This window comes from Pelophylax lessonae (assembly GCF_965119305.1).
Source record: "Pelophylax lessonae genome assembly, chromosome: 3".
Classification (NCBI taxonomy): domain Eukaryota; kingdom Metazoa; phylum Chordata; class Amphibia; order Anura; family Ranidae; genus Pelophylax; species Pelophylax lessonae.
The window spans coordinates 172,384,428-172,405,034 of NC_138770.1; the positions used below are offsets into that span (position 1 = coordinate 172,384,428).

Here is a 20,607-nt window from a genome sequence, read left to right on the forward strand (position 1 = left end):
TTGTGGGGTACAGTGAACACAATCTTTGTGGGGTGCAGTGAAGACAATCCTTGTGGGGTGCAGTGAAGACAATCCTTGTGGGGTACAGTGAACACAATCTTTGTGGGGTGCAGTGAAGACAATCCTTTTGGGGTGCAGTGAACACAATCTTTGTGGGGTGCAGTGAACAAAATCTTTGTGGGGTACAGTGAACACAATCTTTGTGGGGTACAGTGAACACAATCCTTGTGGGGTGCAGTGAAGACAATCCTTGTGGGGTGCAGTGAACAAAATCTTTGGGGGGTACAGTGAACACAATCTTTGTGGGGTACAATGAACACAATCTTTGTGGGGTGCAGTGAAGACAATCCTTGTGGGGTGCAGTGAAGACAATCCTTGTGGGGTACAGTGAACACAATCTTTGTGGGGTGCAGTGAAGACAATCCTTTTGGGGTGCAGTGAACACAATCTTTGTGGGGTACAGTGAACACAATCTTTGTGGGATGCAGTGAAGACAATCTTTGGGGGGTACAGTGAGCACAATCTTTGTGGGGTACAGTGAACACAATCTTTGTGGGGTGCAGTGAACACAATCCTTTTGGGGTGCAGTGAACACAATCTTTGTGGGGTACAGTGAACACAATCCTTGTGGGGTGCAGTGAAGACAATCCTTGTGGGGTGCAGTGAACAAAATCTTTGTGGGGTACAGTGAACACAATCTTTGTGGGGTGCAGTGAACAAAATCTTTGGGGGGTACAGTGAACACAATCTTTGTGGATTACAGTGAACACAATCTTTGTGGGGTGCAGTGAAGACAATCCTTTTGGGGTGCAGTGAACACAATCTTTGTGGGGTACAGTGAACACAATCTCATACTTCTGAAGATTTGAGGGTGCTGCCTGTTTCATCCTCCTCATCCATCCTTTTAGGGGTACAAACAATAGTAATTGGGGCCTAGTGTGCTTCTGTACGTTTGAAAAACATACACTTTTTTTTGATCATATTTCCTATTCCGCCATTCAATAAAAACATTTGGGGATCAATTAAATTGCGGAATAGTCTGTGTCGGTACGTGTGAGATCCACCTTTCCAAGTTTTTGGGGTTCATCTTATACTTCTGAAGCTTTGAGGGTGCTGCCTGTTCCATACTCCTCCTCCTCCTCCTCCATCCTTTTAGGTGTACAAACAATAGTAATTGGGGCCTAGTGTGCTTCTGTACGTGTGAGATACATACACTTTTTTGATCATATTTCCTATTCCGCTATTCAATAAAAACCTTTGGGGATCAATTAAATTGCGGAATAGTCTGTGTCGGTACGTGTGAGATCCACCTTTCCAAGTTTTTGGGGTTCATCTCATACTTCTGAAGCTTTGAGGGTGCTGCCTGTTCCATACTCCTCCTCCTCCTCCTCCATCCTTTTAGGTGTACAAACAATAGTAATTGGGGCCTAGTGTGCTTCTGTACGTGTGAGATACATACACTTTTTTTGATCATATTTCCCATTCCGCTATTCAATAAAAACCTTTGGGGATCAATTAAATTGCGGAATAGTCTGTGTCGGTACGTGTGAGATCCACCTTTCCAAGTTTTTGAGGTTCATCTCATACTTCTGAAGATTTGAGGGTGCTGCCTGTTCCATACTCCTCTTCCTCATCCTCCCTTTAGGGTAGGAAAAAATTTAATCGGGCCTAGTCTGTGTTTGTACGTGTGAGATACACAGTTTTTTATCCTATTCCGCTATTCAATACACACCCTTTTGGTGTAAAAAACATTAAATTGCGGCATAGTTTGCATATTTGACTGTGAGATACACCCGTGCGATACTGTTGTTCTTTTGTTCTGCTATTCAATAAAGACCTTTCTAGGGCAAGATCTTAAATTTCAGAAATATGAGGAGAGCGTCAAATAGGGGCCGTGGCCGGGGTCGTGGTGCTGCTGCTAGAGCTCCTGTTGCAAGGAGAGGACGTGGTCAATCTGTGCCAGCTACACGCACAAGTGAAACACCTTCCTCAAGTGTGAGTAGGCGACAGAACCTGCAGCAGTATTTGGTAGGGCATCATACGCCTCTAGAAGTGATGAGGCCAGAACACAGAGAGGCGATAGTAGATTGGTTTGCTGCTGACAGTGCCTCCAGTTCCTTCACATTGTCTCCCACCCAGTCTACTGCAGAAAGGTCAGAGTTGGCACCTGCAGCCAATGTCCAACCGTCTTTCACCTCACCCCCTTGCAAATCAGGCAAGCAGTCTGAGCCCCAAGCCATACAGCAGTCTCTTATTCTTTTTGAGGACTCTGTCAGCAGGGTTTCCCAGGGTCATCCACCTAGCCCTGCCCCAGAAGTGGAAGAGATTGAGTGCAGCGATGCCCAACCACTTATTTCTCAAGATGAGTACATGGAAGGACCATCACAGCACGTCTCCGATGATGACGAAACGCAGGTGCCAACTGCTGCGGCGTTTAGCATTGTGGAGACCGACAGGGAGGGCAGGGGTGAAGACTGGGTGGAAGATGATGTGGAGGACGATGAGGTCCTCGACCCCACATGGAATGAAGGTCATGCAGGTGACCTGAGTATTTTGGAGGAAGAGGCGGTGGTCGCACAGAGCCACCAGCACAGCAGAAGAGGGAGCAGGGTGCAGAAGCGGAGCGGCCGTGCCCTAGACACTACGCCTGCTACTGCCCAACGCAGCAAGGACAGGACTGATGACAGGACACGAGTGGTTTGCACCCTGTGCAATCAGAGCCTGAAGCGAGGCATAAACCTTCTCAACCTGAGCACAACCTGCATGATCAGGCATCTAAGTGCAAAGCACGAGCTGCAGTGGAGTACACACCTTCAAAACCAAGAAACGTCTCTGGCTCATCCTGCTTCCTCTTCTGCTGCAGTCTCGGCCGCTCCAGCCACCTCTGTAGTCATACCGGCACCTGCCACCCCGCAAACAGACGATCTGTCAGCAACACCACCACCTGGGTCACCAACAACCATCTCCACAATGTCCCGTGGAAGTGTTCAGCTTTCCATCTCCCAAACACTTGAGAGGAAGAGGAAGTACCCCCCTACCCACCCGCGATCCCTGGCCCTGAATGCCAGCATTTCACAATTATTGGCCTTTGAAATGCTGTCATTCCGTCTGGTGGAGACGCCCAGTTTTAAAAAGCTTATGTCGGTGGCGGTCCCACAGTACGTCGTGCCCAGCCGCCACTACTTTTCCAGGCAAGCCATCCCTTCCCTGCACAACCAAGTGGGGGAAAAAATCAGGTGTGCACTGCGCAACGCCATCTGTGCCAAGGTCCACCTAACTACCGATACGTGGACCAGTAAGCACGGTCAGGGGCGTTATATCTCCCTAACGGCACACTGGGTAAATGCAGTGGCGGATGGGCCTGAGGCGGATAGCAATTTGGCGCATGTCCTTCCACCACCGAGGATTGCAGGGCGCTTCAGTTTGCCTCCTGTTCCTAACTCATCCTACTCCGCTACCTCATCCTCTACCGCATCCTCATCCGGACAGCGTAATACCTTCACCACCAACTTCAGCACGGCCAGGGCTAAACGACAGCAGGCAGTTTTACAACTTGCCTGTTTGGGGGACAAACCACACACCGCGCAGGAGTTGTGGAGGAGCATGGAACAGCAGACAAATGAGTGGTTGCTGCCAGCGAGCCTCAAGCCCGGCCTGGTGGTGTGCGATAATGGGCGAAATCTCATAGCAGCTCTGGGCCTAGCCGGTTTGACGCACATCCCTTGCCTGGCGCATGTGTTGAATTTGGTGGTGCAGAGGTTCCTTAAAAACTACCCCGATATGTCAGAGCTGCTGCAGAAAGTGCGGGCCGTCTGTGCGCACTTTCGGCGTTCTCACCCTGCTGCTGCTCGCATGGCAGCGCTGCAGCGTAACTTCGGCCTTCCCGCTCACCGCCTCATATGTGACGTGCCCACAAGGTGGAACTCCACCTTGCACATGCTGCAAAGACTGTGCGAGCAGCAGCAGGCCATAGTGGAGTTTCAGCTGCAGCACGCATGCGTGAGTCGCTCTGCAGAACAGCACCACCTCACCACCAATAACTGGGCCTCCATGCGAGACCTGTGTGCCTTGTTACGCTGTTTTGAGTACTCCACCAACATGGCCAGTGGCAATGACGCCGTTCTCAGCTTAACTATCCCACTTCTATGCCTCCTTGAAAAAACAATTCGGGCGATGATGGAAGAGGATGTGGCACAGGATGAGGAGGAGGAGGAGGAGGATGAAGAGGTAACATTTCAAAGGCTTTCAGGGCAGTCATTCGCAAGGGGCTCCAAGGGTGGGTTCCTGCACACACAAATGCCAGGGACACAATTGTCCAGCAGGGGCACAGTTCTGGAGGATGAGGAGGAGGAGGAGCTGGAGGAGGAGCTGGAGGAGGAGATGGAAGCATGTTCACAGCAGGGTGGCACCCAGGCCAGCTCATGGCCATCACTGGTGCGTGGCTGGGGGGATACAGAGGACACGGACGATACACCTCCCACAGAGGACAGCCTTTCGTCGCCTCTGGGCAGCCTGGCACACATGAGCGATTACATGCTGCAGTGTCTCCACAACGACCGCCGAGTTGCCCACATTCTAACTTGTGCTGATTACTGGGTGGCCACGCTGCTGGATCCCCGTTACAAGGACAACGTACCGTCCTTAATTCACTCACTGGAGCGCGATCGCAAGATGCGCGAGTACAAGCGCACGCTGGTAGATGCGATGCTGCTGGCATTCCCATCTGACAGCGGGGCCACAGTGGAAGCACAAGGCAGAGGAGGAGGAGGTCGCCAACGCAACCAGGGCACCGCCAGCACCTCAGAAGGCAGGGTTAGCATGGCCGAAATGTGGAAAAGCTTTGTCAGCACGCCACAACAAACAGCAGCACCAGCAGCTCAGATGGAACGTCTTAGCAGGAGGCAGCATTTTACCAACATGGTGGAGCAGTATGTGTGCACACGCCTACATGTAGTGAATGAGGGGTCTGCCCCCTTCAACTTCTGGGTCTCCAAATTGGGCACATGGCCTGAGCTTGCCCTTTACGCCTTGGAGGTGCTGGCGTGCCCTGCAGCCAGTGTATTATCTGAACGGGTATTTAGCACGGCTGGGGGCGTTATAACAGACAAGCGCAGCCGCCTGTCCAGAGACAATGTGGACAAGCTCACGTTCATTAAAATGAACCAGGCATGGATCCCACGGGACTTTTCCGTACCTTGTGCAGAATAGCAATGGATACCGACCTTACCCACCCATTGTTCCATTTTTGCTCTTTCTCACTCTTTTGGGGTGTACCCTCATTTAAAATTTGTGAAAAGAAGCAGTGTTGGCTACCTCGTCCTCCTCCTCATGGCCAGATTAACGTAGGGGCTATTGGAGCTGCAGCTCCAGGCCCCTACCTTTTATATAGGCCCCGGGTTGGCCATATTCACTGTGACCGCTCTTCTGTCACTTGTAAACACAGAAGTCTGGCTTCTATGCTCGTTTCCCCAGGCAGCACCCTCAGAACCTCCCCACACAGCGCGAAGGCCTGACAAGGAGGGACAGTTGCCGATGCATGGATGTGTTTATGGGCTTCAGAGACAGCATCCCATGTTGAATTAGGCATGCATGGCTGCACCCTTCCTCCTCTGGGTGCATGGCACGGCCCTTAAGGCCCTTCAAAATCCTCAGCACCAAGACCATGATGCTCTTAATCCGGCCCTGGTCCTCCTCCACCGCCGCTTCCGCCTACACCGCCCATAGGTGTGCGCAGCCTATTGCATTAGGGTGTGCACCCCAAAGTTGAAATACACATGCATGTGTTTGCCTACATGTACATGGCCCCGATACATTACTCTCCCTGCTGGCAAAGAGAAATAGAGCAGAGCAGGTCCGAGGGAGATCTTTCCCATCTCCTCACTGGCAAACAGAGCGATAATTCTATGTGCCCTAGGTGATTAGGGTGTGCCCAGGTACACCCGGCACACCCTGTGCGCACGCCTATGACACCGCCACATCCACCACCACCTCAACCTCCCTCCTACTCCATATGGGCCTCGTCCTTCAGAGATGAAGAACATTATTTTATTTTTCTGTTTTTTTTTTTGTTGTTTTAAGTTATTTCCCTATCCACATTTGTTTGCAGAGCACTTGCCATGCTCTTAACTACGTTTTGCTGCCATTTGCAGCACTCTAGCCCTTTCCATTGGTGTTTTAGAGCCATTTTAGTGCCTTAAAGTTCGGGTCCCCATTGACTTCAATGGGGTTCGGTGTCCGGGAAAAGTTCGGTAAAAGTCCGGGACACGGACCCGGACTTTTTTTTAAAGTTCGGCCGAACCTGTCGAACACGGACATCTAGGTGTCCGCTCAACCCTATTCAGGACACAAGTTTCAGAGACATTTGGGTCATGTGAGTCCTCCTACAGGAGGATTTGGATACTGACAAATATAAAAACAGTGACCAGCCTACTATAATCACTCCTACTCCCAGCACGCCTCAGTTTTGAGACCATAAACACAAAAGGTTGGGCCTGTAGACTATTTTGCGCCCTAGGCAAGACCAGCTACTTGCGCCCCCCCCAAAAAAGAAAAACTTTAAACCATTTTTAAAACACTGCACTGCACTATGGGTGAGATGTTTTTTGGGTAGAAATGCACCCTTGGTGTCACTGAAATAAAAAATTCCCTGCATTGGTGGTTTCACTGTAAGAACAAATGTCCTTGTCTCCGTGTTGTCACAAAAAATGTTTTCCCTGCATTCATCATATGATGTGCACCAGTAAATTTAAGGGGCTTGGGTGGTAGGAAGCTGGCAGTAGGGTACAGGGGTGATGAAGATGACAGGGGGTGGGATGGTAGGATGCTACTAGGGGGGATGAAGATGACAGGGGGGGTGAAGATGACTGGGGGTGGGATAGTAGGAAGATGACAGGGGGGATGAAGATGACAGGGGGGGGTGAAAATGACATGGGGGATGAAGATAACGGGGGGGTGAAGATGACAGGGGGTGGGATGGTAGGAAGATGACAGGAGGGATAAAGATGACAGGGGGTGGGATGGTAGGAATATGACAGGGGAGAGTGAAGATGACAGGGGGTGGGATGGTAGGAAGATGACGGGGGGGGTGAAGATGACAGGGGGGATGAAGATGACAGGGGGTGGGATGGGGGAAGCTGATGGGGGATGAAGATGACAGGGGGTGGGATGGTAGGAAGATGACAGGGGGGGTGAAGATGACAGGGGGGATGAAGATGACAGGGGGTTGGATGGTAGGAAGATGACAGGGGGGATGAAGATGACAGGGGGTGGGATGGTAGGAAGATGACATGGGGGGGTGAAGATGACAGGGGGGGGGTGAAGATTACAGGGGGGATGAAAATGACAGGGGGGATGAAGATGATAGGGGGTGGGATGGTAGGAAGATGACAGGGGGTGGGATGGGGGGAAGCTGATGGGGGATGAAGAAGAAAGGGGGTGGGATGGTAGGAAGATGACAGGGGGGATGAAGATGACAGGGGGTGGGATGGGGGGAAGCTGATGGGGGATGAAGGTGACAGGGGGTGGGATGGTAGGAAGATGACAGGGGGGATGAAGATGACAGGGGGTGGGATGGGGGGAAGCTGATGGGGGATGAAGATGACAGGAGGTGGGATGGTAGGAAGCCCAAATCTACCCTGACAGACCAATTTTCTTCTTTATGAAAGGACTGGGGTATATCGTGACAGAGGAAGATGAGCACAGAATTTGCAAACGCTTTCCAACTCTTTTACCGTTTGATAATATCTACTTCTTTCCATTGAAAATGGAGGCGCTGTTCATGTATATACCACTTATGACTTGGTATAAAAAGGTATGTATACTTGGGGGGAAATGGCTGACTGGGTTGGAGAAGCCCTCCCATATCAAGCATTACAGAAATAAAAGTGTAACTAAAACAGACCATGAGACTTCAGAATGTGGCTGGCAAGGTAGCTTTTTGGTGAATTTAAAAAGTATGTAAACCCAAAACTTCATATCCCTGATACTGTATGTGCCTGCTGAGCTGAACCATGTACTTATATGAGAAAGTCCTCTGTTCTTTGTATTGCTTCCTTTATGTAAAACCCCTGGTCTTCCTGCCAGCCCCTCTGCTTGCCTAATAAAAACTGAGAACATTAAACAGGAGAACATGTCATAGTTAGTTTTCTAGCTTTGCTTAGAACTCAGCCTGCTCTCCCTTACTGTTCAGACTTGTCCTAATTCCCCCCTACCCCCCCCCCCCCCCTCCACATCCACAGCTACTCACTGGGAACCTCCGTGTACTGCTGCTTCACCTCCCCCAGCACTTTTGCAGAGGAATTGTGATCACTTATAATAAAAGGCAAAACATTTTTGTATAGATATATAAAAAACTGTATTTATATTGTTTTTTTATATAGCTATACAAAAATGTTTTGCCTTTTAATTTCTTGTTTTAAACTGAGTTGGTTGTTTTACAAGGTGATCGTTTACAATCACTTCAAGGCAGATTGTTAAATAAAATAGGATTTTTGTACTGTAAAATCTTTTTTTTTTTTAGAGTTCAGGACACAAGTTTCAGAGACATTTGGGTCATGTGAGTCCTCCTACAGGAGGATTTGGATACTGACAAATATAAAAACAGTGACCAGCCTACTATAATCACTCCTACTCCCAGCACGCCTCAGTTTTGAGACCATAAACACAAAGGGTTGGGCCTGTAGACTATTTTGCACCCTAGGCAAGACCAGCTACTTGCGCCCCCCCCAAAAAAGAAAAACTTTAAACCATTTTTAAAACACCGCACTGCACTATGGGTGAGATGGTTTTTGGGTAGAAATGCATCCTTGGTGTCACTGAAATAAAAAATTCCCTGCATTGGTGGTTTCACTGTAAGGACAAATGTCCTTGTCTCCGTGTTGTCACAAAAAATGTTTTCCCTGCATCCATCATATGATGTGCACCAGTAAATAAGGGGCTTGGGTGGTAGGAAGCTGGCAGTGGGGTACAGGGGGGATGAAGATGACAGGGGGTGGGATGGTAGGAAGCTATTAGGGGGGATGAAGATGACAGGGGGGGTGAAAATGACAGGGGGGGTTAAGATGACGGGGGGGGGGGGAAATGACATGGGGGATGAAGATGACGGGGGGGGTGAAGATGACAGGGGGGATGAAGATGACAGGGGGTGGGATGGTAGGAAGATGACAGGAGGGATAAAGATGGCGGGGTGGGATGGTAGGAATATGACAGGGGAGAGTGAAGATGACAGGGGGTGGGATGGTAGGAAGATGACGGGGGGGTGAAGATGACAGGGGGGGTGAAGATGACAGGGGGTGGGATGGGGGAAGCTAATGGGGGATGAAGATGACAGGGGGTGGGATGGTAGGAAGATGACAGGGGGGGTGAAGATGACAGGGGGGTTGAAGATGACAGGGGGTTGGATGGTAGGAAGATGACAGGGGGGATGAAGATGACAGTGGGGGTGAAGATGACAGGGGGTGGGATGGTAGGAAGATGACATGGGGGGTGAAGATGACAGGGGGGTGAAAATGACGGGGGGGATGAAAATGACAGGGGGGATGAAGATGACAGGGGGTGGGATGGTAGGAAGATGACAGGGGGTGGGATGGGGGAAGCTGATGGGGGATGAAGAAGACAGGGGGTGGGATAGTAGGAAGATGACAGGGGGGATGAAGATGACAGGGGGTGGGATGGGGGGAAGCTGATGGGGGATGAAGGTGACAGGGGGTGGGGTGGTAGGAAGATGACAGGGGGGATGAAGATGACAGGGGGTGGGATAGGGGGAAACTGATGGGGGATGAAGATGACAGGGGGTGGGATGGCAGGAAGATGACAGGGGGATGAAGATGACAGGGGGTGGGATGGTAGGAAGCTGAAGGGGGATGAAGGTGACAGGGGGTGAAGATGACAGGGGGTGGGATGGGGGGAAGCTGATGGGGGATGAAGATGACAGGGGGTGGGATGGTAGGAAGATGACAGGGGGGATGAAGATGACAGGGGGTGGGATGGTAGGAAGCTGAAGGGGGATGAAGGTGACGGGGGGTGAAGATGACAGGGGGTGGGGTGGTAGAAAGCTGATGGGGATGAAGATGACAGGAAGTGGGATGGTAGGAAGATGACAGGGGGGATGAAGATGACACGGGGGGGTGAAAATGACAGGGGGGATGAAGATGACAGGAGGGATAAAGATGACAGGGGGTGGGATGGTAGGAAGATGACAGGGGAGAGTGAAGATGACAGGGAGTGGGATGGTAGGAAGATGACGGGAGAGTGAAGATGACAGGGGGTGGGATAGTAGGAAGATGACGGGGGGGTGAAGATGACAGGGGGGGTGAAGATGACAGGGGGGATAAAGATGACAGGGGGATGAATATGACAGGGGGGGTGAAGATGACAGGGGGTGGGATGGGGGAAGCTGATGGGGGATGAAGATGACGGGGTGTGATGGTAGGAAGATGACAGGGGGGATGAAGATGACAATGGGGGTGAAGATGACAGGGGGTGGGATGGTAGGAAGATGACATGGGGGGGGTGAAGATGACAAGGGGTGGGATGGTAGGAAGATGACAGGGGGGATGAAGATGACAGGGGGTGGGATGGGGGAAGCTGTTGGGGGATGAAGATGACAGGGGGTGGGATGGTAGGAAGATGACAGGGGGGATGAAGATGACAGGGGGTGGGATGGGGGGAAGCTGATGGGGGATGAAGATGACAGGGGGTGGAATGGTAGGAAGATGACAGGGGAGATGAAGATGACAGGGGTTGGGATGGTAGGAAGCTGAAGGGGGATGAAGGTGATAGGGGGGATGAAAATGACAGGGGGTGGGGTGGTAGAAAGCTGATGGGGGATGAAGATGACAGGGGGTGGGAAGGTAGGAAGATGACATACATCCCCCCTAGCATCATGCACCCCCCCAGCTTCATACACCCCCCCCATCTCCACCCCCCTAGCACCATGCACCCCCATCTCCATACACCCCCACCCAGATTCATACACCCCCCAGCTTTATACACCTCCCAGCTTAATACACCCCTTCATCTCCATACAGCCCCCTACCATCTCCACCCCCCATCTCCATACACCCACCCCAGATTCATACACCCCCATCTCCATACAACCCCCCAGCTACATACACCCCCTATCTCCATACACCCCCCCAGATTCATTCACCCCCCCCAGCTTCATACACCCCACCCCCCAGCTTTATACACCCCTCCATTTCCAGACAGCCCCCTACCATCTCCACCCCCCATCTCCATACACCCCCCCCCAGCTTAATACAACCCTTCATCTCCATACAGCCCCCTACCATCTCCACCCCCCCAGCTTCATACATAGGATAAAACTGAGGCATGCTGAGAGTGGGAGGAGTTATCAGGCTTATCACTGTTTCTTCTGTTCGATTGTAATCCTCCTTTAGGCAACAGTATAACCCAAATGTCCCTCAATTAAGAAATGAAGAAGTAAATCTATTTGAAGCAGAACCTCGCCCAAAACTGAAAACTCCACCTCCCCCCTTTTATATTTAGCATTTTTTTTTTCTTGGAGTGGGTACCTGATTTTGACAGGTACCTGCTCCCCCACTTCCAGCCAGACTGCTGCTGCAATCTGAGCGGAAGTTTGGCCCCCTCCTTTCGCCACAGCCTTCTAGGACACATTACAGATCCTAGAAGACTGTGAGACCAATCACAAAGCGCAGCTAACGCCTGCACCCAAAGCCGATTGAAGAATTGGCTCAGGTGAGGACATCCCGGGATCCAGGGGCAGGTAAGTGTCCTTATACCGTATTAAAGTCATCAGCTACTGGATTTGTAGCTGCTGACTGTTAGTTTTTTCAGTTTGTTTTTTTTTTGGGGAGGGGGGGGGACTGGAGCTCCTCTTTAGGATATGCTACCATTTGTGAATTATAAGCATCTTTCTGCCTAGAAGTAAATTTAAAGGTGAATTCCGGACAAACCACTAAATAAACAGGCTAAAAACATATTGGGGAGCTATTGGAATGGATTATCCAGTCCTGAGATTAACACAGCCCTGCCCCAAAGCACAGTCAGACAGATGACATCATGTACACACAATAGAAAGAATACAGTGGTGTCCTTTCAACATCCTGCTGATTGGACAGTGAAAGAGCAGCAGTAGACTGATAAAGTAATTGCTCTGCTTAATCTGCCCTCTCCTATCAGTTTGGTCAGCATATATTTGCATGCAGAACCCATACCTCCTAACCTTTCGAGATGGTAATGAGGGACACCTATTAGTAAAAGTATGTAGGCATAGGACACACCCCCGGCCATGCCCCCTTAAAGGAGAATTATACAAAAAAAGTTTAGTGAAACCCACAAGTGCTTTTTTTTTTTTTTTTTTACCACTACTATTCCTATATATTGGCTTTTAAAATTTACAAATGCAGCAATTTAGAAATAAGATGAAAGGCTTAGCACTGGGAAACACTTTTTAAAAGATAAATAGTGCATTTTTTTATACAACTATATAGACCAGAACAAAATGAGGGACAAATGAGGAGGAAAAAGGAACAGAGGGAATTTGTTCCAACTTAGGGACAGTCCCTCAAAATCAGGGATGGGACAGTTGGGAGCTATGAGAACACCTGATTGCCTCCTCCTAACGCAGTCTGCATGCTGTTGTAAAGAAGGTTGCAAGATACCAAGTAAAAGTCAGTTGCTTACACGGAGAACGGGTTCACACATCTGTGCGGAGTGGCTCAGAGCAGGGGTTTGGTGTATCCCTGTTCACCGTTTCAGGTCCTATTTCAGTCCGGCTGAATTTGGACCTGAAAGGGACCAGAAGACTCACAATCAGGGCTGCTGTTAGAAATCACGGGGCCCCATACAGACTACCTGGCAGGCCCCCCCCCAAGAAAATATTAAAGATATATTTAGCTAAAATTGCAACAAAACCACTATTAGCAGACACAAATATAACATAACTCGCATAATTCCTGCTAAATCTAAAAAAAAAAAACTATGTTAAATAAAAAAGAAGATGAGATGAGAAAAATATACACGCTGGGCAGTTGGAGCTCAGTGATCAGAGAGACAGAGAGAGAGAAACAAAGTTATAATTTACAAATAAACTCCTGAGCAGAGATAAGTGCTGGGAGGGGCCCACACAAGGGAGGGGGATTAGTGAGGGACAACTGTCTCTTTCTCAGCAGATAAAAGCTGATATCAGGGAGAGGGACAGATCAGATTCAGGTGCTGGAGGAAGATTTCTGTATTTGTTGTCCATCACTAATCCCCATCTCTGTGTGGGCCACCCAGTGTGCTCGGGCCCCCTACAAGAGGGCTGGTGGTCCCCCCCCTATCAGCGGCCCTGCTCACAAGACTCCTATAAATTCGCTCCGCAGCCGCCCCGGAGCTGTGTGAACCAGCTCCATTGAGAGCCAGCCACAGGCTCCCGACATGCAAATTAGATGCAGGGAAACCCACATCCAATTTGCAATAGTGTGAACCCAGCCTGAATTAATTAAATTATTTAGATTATTAAATGTTTTTTTTTTTTTGGGTGTTTTTTTTTTAAATCCGTCACGAAATACATAAAAATACAATTTAAAACCAAACCCTACATGGGAGGGACCCTTGTTTCTCATGATGTGGACTTGTCAGAGTGCATATACTGTAGGTGTAAATAATAGGCTGAAAGATCACTTGCTCTTTGGCTCTCAATAAGAAGGAACTCCATTCGAAATGCCCCGGCGAGGTCCCCCTTATGTTGTAGTGACTGTTAAGTGTGGAACTACTAAGCCACGGGGGTGTGGCCTGATGAGTGCTTGTAACTCATGTTTGTGTTTTTTTTTTTTTTTTTATCATACATATTTTTATTATAATTTGTGGGATAATGCACTAGACCTGTGTGCCCTCTTTTGTTTATTTGTTGTTTCAGTGATCATAGGACATCCTTGGTGCTAGAGGGCAGCAAGGCTACAAGAGATTATCCATATGTGCAGTGGAATAGTACTTATTCCCCTACTTGGTCTTCATAGTTATGCATTTTCAGGATTTAGAACACATAAACATCAATTGGGATTGGGAATCTCCAACAAAAGCGATTGTCTCCTGCACATAAAGCCCATATTCAAAGCTAATATGCAAGTGGTTAAAAAAAAAATGGGCATGGTGGGGCTTGGCATTGCCATGGTGGACATGTACCAATGTAAAAGGGAGAGGGTGCAGCTTTTAATGCAACTTCGAGGGTGACTTTTAGCCAAATGTAGCATAACAAAACAGTACAACTCCCATGGACAGCTCCAACACCATCGTATTCTGGGATTACATATTTAGCATGAATACAGTTTTTACTTATACTTCTAGTTTAGTTTAAAACAGCAACAACATCCCAGTCTCCTTTATTACAGCTTGGATGCCCCCTGGTGGTTAAACTGAGGTACAGTTTAAGCACTAGGTACAACATAGTACAAAAAGGAGCTGATGGAGTTGTCTTATGGCTGTAATGTGAATAGATGTAATGCTCAGTGGCGGTGCAGTGATAAGACAAAACATATATCTAGGCTTGTAATGGTCTTGTGGATGGAAAAAAAGGATATTGTGCATGATGAAATAAAAAGGGAACTTGAAGCCATATGAAAATAAATATGAATGAAATAAAATAAAGTAATGATGATAATAAAGTAAAAATGCTAGACTGAGCAGGTAAAATGTTATATGGAATATTAAGCATAAAATACTTTTAGATAATGAATCAAAACGATAGGCTTGTTAGATGATTGAATAATGTGTGGTATAAACTGGTCTTCGTGCTCTGTGATTACAAAAAAAATCACTATATACAAGAGAAAAAAGCAGCCATGTTTTTTGGCCTGCTAATTAGACTTTTTCCTCCTCCTCCTTGGGGCTGCAAATCAGCCATGCTTCTGAAATCCTAATATAGCCTTTCCCTCCTTCCCCCTTCTTACACAATCAGCCTTTTTCTGACTGTAGACAGTTCATAATAATACTAAACAAGCTGCGCTAAGTGATAATCGATAATAAATGAATAAATAATAAAATCTTGTGATTAATTGACTTTAAATTTACAATATTCTAAAAATTATATATCAAATAAATAATATAGAGTTTGTGCAAGTAAATGAATAGTGTCAATGGTGATAATCCAAAAGTCTCAAATTAATAAATAATGTGACACAGTAACGATTACTAATATAAATAAAGTGCTGAGAGATTCATCCACTGCGAGTGCTCAGCACCGCCACTGCATGTAGATCTGCTTACCAGAAAGCATATGAGATGAGGCCTGAAAAACACCAATGGCAAAATAGATGACCAGAAACCACAGAACTTCAATGGGCCAAGGGATATCCTGGAGGGTGTTCACCACAGGAAAGCGACAGGCCGTGTATGTCACCCCCGTGAAAACACTAATTCCCAGCTCAATATCCACAAATGATTAGGCCAGCCATCATGGAAAGAAATAAAGGGGCTCCATAGTGTAAAACCGCATAACAGTATTTATTAAAATAAAGAGAGACACTTACATAAAAGCTGAGTAATAGCACTAAATTCAAACAAGCCGGCCGGCAAAGATGTCCACCCGTCCTTCTGGGTTACGTGGGTGATGTCAGTACGCCGTGACCAGCGCGTTTCATCAGAGCTGACGCCTTCCTGTGGTACATGGAGTTCATGTGAGGAGGCTGTCGAGAGGCTCCATGAGACCCACCAGCAGCCCTAACATATATTGTAAATATCTTCCTCTCCACCACCCCCAAATTCATAGCCACCTTGCAGAGAAGTGCATTATTGGTAGTTGGTTGTTATAATTTCGTCTCAAAACCAACTCCGACCCAGACTCAAAAACTCTATTTATTTATACTAGGTTGCATTTATTTGTTTCTTTTATACTTGACTGGAGTTCATTTTTAAAAGCAAACGAAAGATTAGAAAGAATCTGACAAATGGTTTTCCTTTTGAAACTGTGAATATTATTACAAATAGAAGACATCCGTAGCCCAAATTAAACCTTTGAAGCAGGAGACAGGAGGAAAGGCTCCATCATGCATAAAAATCACAATTTTAGGTGGCTAAAAGCCCTTATTATACTTCCCTTCTGAGAGCACAGCCAGGCAGAACAATTATTATTCTGCTAAACCACACTTTGTCATATTTTTCATAACCTGCTCTGCCACTTGAAATCCAGCAGGGAACTAGTGATCTATTATTTGAAGTGTTAGCATCGCTAATAAGGATTATCTCATGAAACTTGCACAAAAAAATGGCGCATATGATACTGCAGTTTTTTTTTTTTTTCTCCAGTGTTTCTCTCTTGAAAATTGTTCTGGATATTTTATAGATAGGAAACTCCTATCTTAATATTGATTAGTGGTTCCAAATGAATAACTACTGCAGAAGGGAACAGAGGCAAGATACACTCAGCATCTTTCCAAAATAACTGTTCTGTTTTATTTGATGCAATTGAAGGGGTTTTTTTTTTTACACATAGTAATCATTAAAGAGGTTGTAAACCTCTGAAAAAAGAAAAAAAAAACCTGAAAGACAAAGGCATTATGAGGTAGTATGTATCGCTAACTAGCTCATTAAGAAATACTTTAGAACGAAGCCCCTACAGTGCCACCCATTCACTGTAATACGGCAGACATGTACAGTCATCCTTCTTCCTGGTTCGTGTCCTCTGGCCATCGGAGACGCGGAGGTGCGATGGTAAGCACGCGGGAGCCGCCGTTCATGGGACAGGGCTCTGAAGGAACGGCACGGGGGGGTGCGGTTTCTATCCTGTGCGCTCAGCGGTTCTTTCCATGGATTCCTAAAGCTCTGCTGGATCCTCTCTTCTTCTCCTTGTGCACTGCTTGACTCAGCTGATTCCTGTCTTTGGGATGCAATGCTGCTGCCTCTTTTATATACATGATTACGTAAGTATTTTTGAGCAAAACATGTAAGATAGGTTTTGGTGCCCAATCACTTCAGTATGGGGATATATTTGATGGGGAGGGGTTTTGAGCTTTCTGGCTAATCTCCTAGATCAGGGATAAGAGTGATTAGTATACTGCAGCACTTTCCCAGGAGTGCTTTTGAATAGGGAGGAAATTTAGTGGCAGGTAAATCTGAGACCTCCCTAATATACTACTTCTAATTGCTGCAGTAAAGATAGAGGTAACCAGGCCTTTTTTTTTCTGCCGGCGCAGCGTTCAGCTACCTCTGGCAGCCCTGTCCTCTCCATCCTGTCACCGACCACAGAAGGCGGTAGAGGAAGTTTTTTGCACTACTCACTTTCTCCACCAGCTTCTATGTCCTATTGCCAGGCACACAGGATGTGTAGAACAGTGCATGTGTCAGGGGGTACACCCACACCATGACTGCTGCATTGTTTTTTCTTCTGGAGCTTCGGGAGCTATGGCTCCCACCCCGCCCTGCCGCTCCCGTCCCACTCTACCCTGCCTCGCCTATCAGAAGTGTGTAGCTCAGAGCCAAGTGAAGTGTTCTAAAACTCCACCTTGGCTCTGTGTTACACAGTTCTAACAGGTGCGGTGGGATGGGGGGAACTGCATGCTCTTAATGAACCATTGACAGCTGCACTGTAAGCTATTGAGAGGAGGCGAGTGAAAACTATGAAGGGAGAAGGGAGGCGAGTGGTTGTACAGACTGGTTGGTGAGTTGAGCTGGGAGTTTTCTCTGGTTTTGTTTTGTATGTGTTTGCCCTTCCAAGTGCTCCTTACTGTTAAGGCCAGTTATAGATGGGGCAGGGGCCATTTCTTTGTTACTTGCGCAGAGAGGCATCTGTGGGGAAGGTAACAGCTGTGAACCGCAGTGGGGGTGAATTTGTGAAGAGAGGGGTGAAGTTGTGAGAGCTGGAAAGGGGGAGAGGTTGTGGCAAAGCGAGATCTGAGTAGTGGGGAGGGGGGCAGGTGGTACAGTGGCAAGAGCTGGGAAAGGAGGGTTGGCAGGTTGTTTAGAGGTGACAGGGGGTGAAAAGGTGAACGTTTGAGTGTTAAAGAGATAAGAGCTGTGGATTGGGGTAATCTTTAGCTGAGGGTACAGAAGTGAAATGTGGAAGGGGGGTAGAGACAAGCTATAGTTGTAGACTGGGGTGTAAGCTGTGGATGGGAGGGGGGGGGGGCAGATTTGAGTTGTTGACAGGGGGTACAAAGATGAGTTGTGGGGGTGCTACAGTTGACAGGGGTGCAGAATTGAGAAGGAACAGGGGAAGTGTGCTATAGACGGGAGGGAAGAAGTGCTAAAAGTGGTAAGTTGTGGACATTGGGGGGGGTGCGCTGCGGAGGTGGGTGGGGGGGAATTTTCAAGCTGCGGGCAGGGGGAAGAAATGCTAAGTTGTGGATAGGGAAGAAAATTTGGTGAACTGCAGACAGGGGAGGGGGGTAGAAGTGATGAGCTGAGGATGGGGGGGGGGGAGAAGTGAGCTCCTGACTGGGGAAAGAATTGGTAAGCGTCAGACGGGGGGGGGGGGGGGAGTGAGCTGTGGATGGGGGGCATAGGTGGGCTGTGGACAAGGGTTGCACAGAGGTAAGCAATAGATGGTTACAGTGGTGGAGATATGTAAGTATTGTCCGTTGTGCTGTTTTTTTTTTTTTTTTTTTCTCTGCCCTGTGTGATACACACACCTCATCACTGCAAAGACTTTCCCTAGCCTTGTGTGTTATGCGCTCCTAAGTGCGGTACTCTGTGCCTTTTTGGGCCTACGCAGATTAGGCACCGCTTTACTTCTCTCCCTGCAGAAAGACAGGGTTGGAGGCGGAGAGTTTGCTAGGGAGGGTACGTTCCTGCACCTATTCTCTGAGAAAAAAAGCCCTGGAGGTAACCAGACTGAGAGGTATGTTTTGAATATACCCTTCCCTATAAGTGATAACACACGCACACCCAAAAAATTTATCTAAAAAAGTCCTAATAATCTTAAGGCGGCGGTCTTTTGGTGTGCGGGCATGCACACCTTGTTTTGAATTTAAGTAGTGGAAGTATCTGAGTTTGACTTGGTATAAAGCTCTTGCCAATAACTGTAGATGAGATGAGCTCATCAGTTTGCTGCTTTTGATAGTGGGGCAGCAGAAAAAGACATTTCCGATGGCAGGGGAAGACATATGCCCCTGGCAGGTACAGTATCAAACTTAGCCATATGAAAAGTGAAGTTTTCTCGAAAGGCTTCTGCTAAGCTGCTTGAAGCTTGTTGAAAGCTTTACAGATGCTTTGCAAGAGCTTGCTGTACGCACTGCTCTCATACAAGTGGAAGCCTGTGTGAACATAGCGTAAACATAAGTATGTCTGGTTCTTTTCTGTATAAGAGAAATTCTTCTCTTATACAGAAAAGAACCAGACATACTTTATAACATATTTTCCATTGGTCTATCATTTCTGTTTACATAGTTGAATGAAAACTTTTATCAACCAATACTTTTGACTGCTTTTCTATGTGTTTGTATTTTGTTTACAGGTAAACCCCACAAAAGAAAAGTACTGGACCCATGTTATTTCTGATGCCAGCAGGTTTGCTATGATGTGGAAACATGGTGGAATTTATATGGATACTGATGTCATCTCCATTCGCCCAATACCTAAGGATCATTTCGTAGCTGCTGAATCTACTAGAGTTACCAGCAGTAGTGTTTTTGGGCTGTCCCCCTTTCATAGCGTGACCTGGGAGTTTATGGAAAATTTTGTAGTGGAATACAAAGGATCGAAATGGGGTCATCAAGGACCAGGAGTATTCACACGTGTTATAAAAAAGTTGTGTGGCGAGATAGTATTTTCATTTTTAGTAGATACTGTATGTCAAGATATATTTTACTTTCATCCTCATCGTTTCTACCCAATTTTGTATACATCCTGGGAAAAATATTTTGAAGTTTATGAAAATCCACCAACTTTCACGGACTCGTATGGTCTACATCTTTGGAACTTTAAAAACAAAGTTGGTCTAGCTATGGTTCCTGGAAGTAATACATTAGTGGAACACCTCTATAAAAAATATTGCCCACTCATATATGGAACAATTCTAAGAAATGAAACAATTTACCTTTAACCACTTGATCTGTAGGAGGTTAAAACCCTTTCAGGACCAGGACATTTTTTGCTATACAGTACTACGTTACTTTAACTGAAAAGTGTGCGGTCATGCAACACTGTACATAAATGAAATGTATGCAATTATTTTCCCGCAAATCAAGCTTTATTTTGATGGTATTGGATCAGCACTGTTTTTTTTTTTATTTTTTGCTCTATAAACAAAAAAACTGCCAAATTTTTCAAAAATAAATAAATAATTTTTATACTTTCTGCAAAAAACATATCCAATAAAAAACAATTCAAAAATTAAATTTCTTCCTAGCGTAGCACCCTACAGGTAGGTGCTAGGTAAAGATATCAGACTATCTTGCAGAGTCAGGTAAACTCTTGTCAGATAAGAACACCTACAGAAAATTGAAGGGAGATCCATTAGACACCTATAAACTGGAACTAAAATCCTTAGTAGACCTGGCCCTGCAGGACAAAGTCATCAATAAAATGGAGTACCAGTTCCTGTACAAGGAACTGTACAAACACCCATATTTCTACCACCTGCCAAAGGTGCACAAAAATTCCACCTGCCCCCCCTGGGAGACCCATCATAGCTGCCATGGACAGTTTGAC

The 20,607-nt window shown here is 47.1% G+C and overlaps 1 protein-coding gene across 1 annotated transcript in view; it reads left to right on the plus strand.

Moving 5' to 3' along the window:
• LOC309548890 (alpha-1,4-N-acetylglucosaminyltransferase-like) overlaps positions 1–20,014 on the plus strand; it is a 60,171-nt gene extending 40,157 nt beyond the window's left edge. Inside the window, exon 3 of the mRNA XM_082248818.1 lies at positions 19,412–20,014. Within this exon, the coding sequence (XP_082104944.1) occupies positions 19,412–19,999 (588 nt within the window). The 3' untranslated portion in view covers positions 20,000–20,014. The remainder of the gene's footprint in view (positions 1–19,411) is intronic.
• Positions 20,015–20,607: the final 593 nt, after the last annotated feature.